Source organism: Eptesicus fuscus, chromosome 11 (assembly GCF_027574615.1).
Source record: "Eptesicus fuscus isolate TK198812 chromosome 11, DD_ASM_mEF_20220401, whole genome shotgun sequence".
Taxonomy (NCBI): Eukaryota; Metazoa; Chordata; class Mammalia; order Chiroptera; family Vespertilionidae; genus Eptesicus; species Eptesicus fuscus.
In genome coordinates this window covers 51,041,971-51,045,942 of record NC_072483.1, presented here as the reverse complement: position 1 = coordinate 51,045,942, position 3,972 = coordinate 51,041,971, and the positions used below count along the sequence as shown (strand labels likewise).

Sequence of the window (3,972 nt, the reverse complement as noted above, 5' to 3'; positions counted from 1 at the left end):
CACTTTCCTCTGGCGGCTCAGATCAAAACCCGTTCCTTTTTCTCTGCCGGGGCCAGTTTTCAACCTCTTTCTCTCTCTCCTTTACCAGCCCCTGTCCCTCAGCCCGTCATCGGACGGCTGTCAGTGTCCTTCCCAACTGGTTACCAATAAAGTTGTTACAAAGTGACCTTGAGCGTCTTCCCCGCTGCACCCGATTCCCCGCCTTCTCCATCCGGGTGCCACGGCGCGGATAAGAACCGGACCGCGCCTGCGCGCCCAGCCCCACTCCTTCGACCTCTGCCGCCGCCGCTGCCGCCGCCGCCGCCGCCTCCTGGGAAGGTGAGCCGAGGGCGCGGGAGCCGGCCTGGCCGCGGGAGCGGCGTCCACGGGGACCCATTCATTCGGCTGGCGTCTCGCCGGGCGCGGGGCCCAGGCCGGCTGCGCGCACGGGAGCCTGGCGGGACCTGGCGGGACCTGGCGGGGAGGACAGGCCCTTGGGGGGCACTTGACCTTAAGCCTCTTTTCCTCCGCAGAAAGCGGGAGAGGAGCCCCCGTCGCCCGCCACCTAGTCTCCAGCCGCGCCGCCCCAGGAGTGTAAGATGTTCGCCTGCGCCAAGCTCGCCTGCAGCCCCGCTCTGGTGCGTAGCCCCGCGGGGCCGTGGGCTCGGGGCCCGACCTGTTGGCCTGGAGCGTCCACGTTGAATGGGCCGCGTCCCGGCGGCGCACACCGCCCTCTCGGGACAGCTCTCCCCTCACTCCTAACCCTGTCATTTTCCCCCCTTTCCTTCTAATCCTGGCGCGCCTCACTCTCCTCACGAGGGCGATGGAGGGCAGCCGAGGCCTAGCTGTCAGGCGCCCGGCGGTGTAGGTCAAGCCCTCCTGGCGTCCATGCCCGGAGCGCCCCCTCCCCCTCCCCCACGCCTCGGTCGCGCTGGTGGGTCGGGGTGGACGCTGAGGTCGGGGGGCCGGGAGGATAGGAGAGGCCGCCGAGGCCTAGTTCGGCGAGCAGCGCTCTCCATTGCCTGTCTGTAGGTCAAACTCGCTGCTGCAGAGGGAGGGACTTTGCCTCGCCCCGTGTGGGTGGAGGAAGGTGGCGGAGCAGCCGAACCTCTTCCTGCCTCTAGAATGTGATTTCCATAACCATTTTGGAGGCTTTAGGGGAAGTGAAGATCTGGGGGATTTGTCTTACAGAATCCGATCTTGGTTCGGAAGGGATTTTCTGTGACCTTAGTTTAGTGGACACTCAAGGACAGGCAGAGCAGCTGGGCTGGAATATGTCCTTATGGTCAGAGTATTGCACCGATTATTCTTACTCTGATAAAGAATTGCTTAAACTGCTTTTTAATTTTATGGTTAACTGGCATATTGGAATATCTTGGAAATGGTGGGAGCTCATATTAACGAATGTGCTATTTTAAATAAGAAGCTTTTAGAGTGACACTCCTAATATGCTCACTTGTTGGTCCTCTTAAACTTAACAAAGAACGTGTGGTGTTTATTGTCGTTTTTCTGATCTGAATTGTGACACCACAGTAATTAAAATTTTAAAAGCAATTCATATTTTTTAAAATAATTGTTCTTAGTTTTGTTCGGTATATTACAAATAGCTTATGAAGCAAGCTTTAAAATTTCATTAGCAACTTTAAAACTATTAAAATTGCTTCATCTATTGAAAACGACCAAACAGCCAAGATAAAGTGTCAGTACAGAAGCCATGAACTTGGACTCATTTTTCTTGCTTTCTTAGAACTCATGGTGCAAGAAAGGTCATTGAAATCTTATCTGTATCCTTACTTATTATGTGGAATTTTCTTTCATTAATAGATCCGAGCTGGATCCAGAGTTGCATACAGACCAATTTCTGCATCAGTGTTATCTCGACCAGAGGCTAGGACTGGAGAGGTAATAGTAGTAACAGAAATTAAGTGACACTCCTAAGTAAGTCTTATGGTTTTGACTAAAGTGAAGGGGGTGGGGAAACAACCTCATTAATGAATGGTTTGAAGGCAATCCTTTCCATCTGATAATAAAATGTGCAGAAGATAAGCCAATAAAATAAACTTCGGTTTCCACCTGATTTGGCTAAGCAATATAGTCAGTATGTATATTTAAGTGCATAGGCTTGAGTTGCCTATATTTAAGATTATAGTAGCTGCAGTTATTGAAAAGCCTACTCTATTAAAAAGCATATGCACATATTTTGTTTCTTAATTTTCAGCTTTCTAGGGTATAGCTAGTGTTATTCTTATTGTGCCAGATTGGGTTTATTTTAAGCCCTTGATTTTTCTATTGTGCCACATCACCTCCTATTCAAAATTGGCTACAAAAGAGAGAACTAGTTATCATTTTGACAGTATGGTCATTGAAATAGCTAACTGTGATAACTGATTTGACCTTTGCCTTTATTTCTTGTTCTCTAGGGCTCTACAGTATTTAATGGGGCCCAGAATGGAGTGCCTCAGCTAATCCAAAGGGAGTTTCAGACCAGTGCAATCAGCAGAGACATTGATACTGCTGCCAAATTTATTGGTGCAGGTGCTGCAACAGTAGGAGTGGCTGGTTCTGGTGCTGGTATTGGAACAGTCTTTGGCAGCCTTATCATTGGTTATGCCAGGTAATTTCAATGACCAAATAAGAAATAATAATAGCTAATTTGTATAAAGTGCCCACTCTGTGTTTTGCATTATATTTTGAGGGCTTTGCACACATTATGTCACTTAACTCCCCATTTGTCATAGCTAGTAAATGTCAAAATAAATTTTAACTCGGTTTGACTTCAGAGTCTACACTCTTAATTGTTAAGCTCTACTGGGAATATAATAAACAGCACATTCTTTAAGAGTCAATTTCCATTTTATTATGTAAGACCTTATTTCTAAACTCGGATCTTAAAAGGTATAGAACATACTTTCATAGGCATAAGAATGGTTAGTCTTCACCCAAAATGGATGAAGACTAACCGTTTATATTGACATACAGAGTCAGCTCTCCCCCTTTTCTTCATATGATTAGGATTGAGGAGGACGGGGTGTCAAAGGCAAAGCAAAAGAGACTAGACAAATACTCTTCCAGTATTTCCAGTTTACAGAGATCCCCACACTAGTAATCTGATTATTTAACATTTACCAAACATTGAAATTCAAATAATATTTCAAAGTAATAATGTGTTGTGTGTCTTTTTTAGAAACCCTTCGCTGAAGCAGCAGCTGTTCTCATATGCTATCCTGGGATTTGCCTTATCTGAAGCTATGGGTCTCTTTTGTTTGATGGTTGCTTTCTTGATTTTGTTTGCCATGTAACAGAAATTACTGCTTGAAATGTTGGCATTCATATTAATTACGGATGTAATTCTGTGTACCTTACTGTGACTCCGAGCACTGTAGTATTGGTGTCATGGAAATAGACATTATTTCCAAAGTCATTTCATTAAAGATGAAAACTTTAATTTTTGCTGTGATTTGTACTTCCCTACATTTAGATCATCACAAAGAAGGACATGCATTCAGGCAGATGCTGTACAAGTCAGAGGGAACTACAGCCGTTGCCTCACTGATGAAAAAGACCCTAATGTAATTTTTATGGGAATTATTTTATATAGTGTCTGAACATTGTAAATTATAGGGTTTTTGATTATTCATTAAAGCAGAAATATTTAAGTGCTTTGAGCTTCTATGAAATATGATTAATGAAACCAAGATAGTTAATTGCTCAAGATGGTTTTGAGTTTTTAAGGGCTAATGAATTCAATACTTGGAAGCAGGATCACCTTCCAAGAGTAAATTTGCTGGTCTTACACAGCTGGGTCTAAAAATCATGTCAGCTTTTTAGGAATTGAAGCCTTGTTAAAGAGGAGTGGAAAGCAATTTTCACTTTTCATTAAGTTATAAGCAATTAGGTGTCTATGATGAATCTTATCTGTATTCTAAGAAACAATCTAGCAGCTAGTTTCTTGCCTAAACAAGGTTCTCCTTAACCAAATATCAAAAACTAAAC

The 3,972-nt window shown here is 44.6% G+C and overlaps 1 protein-coding gene across 2 annotated transcripts; it reads left to right on the top strand.

Annotated features, from left to right (window-relative positions):
* Positions 1–233: 233 nt before the first annotated feature.
* On the top strand, positions 234–3,639 carry ATP5MC3 (ATP synthase membrane subunit c locus 3). Of its 2 annotated transcripts, none has more exons than XM_054722945.1 (5): positions 234–318; positions 513–617; positions 1,804–1,881; positions 2,400–2,593; positions 3,458–3,639. In XM_054722945.1, the coding sequence occupies exons 2-5, from the start codon at positions 579–581 to the stop codon at positions 3,582–3,584; spliced, it is 438 nt and encodes a 145-aa protein (XP_054578920.1). In that variant the 5' UTR covers positions 234–318; positions 513–578; the 3' UTR covers positions 3,585–3,639. The 2 variants fall into 2 exon arrangements, with proteins under 2 accessions (XP_054578920.1, XP_008136757.1); XM_008138535.3 differs by lacking the exon at positions 3,458–3,639 and adding an exon at positions 3,164–3,424 and having other exon boundaries at positions 235–318.
* The last annotated feature ends 333 nt before the right edge of the window (positions 3,640–3,972 follow it).

Bases quoted from the DNA above. Each gene is read 5' to 3' on its own strand.
- ATP5MC3 (XM_054722945.1), top strand. From the start codon at position 579: ATGTTCGCCTGCGCCAAGCTCGCCTGCAGCCCCGCTCTG. The intron at 618-1,803 runs GTGCGTAGCCCC...TTTCATTAATAG, and splicing joins TCGCCTGCAGCCCCGCTCTG to ATCCGAGCTGGATCCAGAGT. The intron at 2,594-3,457 runs GTAATTTCAATG...CCCTACATTTAG, and splicing joins CTTATCATTGGTTATGCCAG to ATCATCACAAAGAAGGACAT.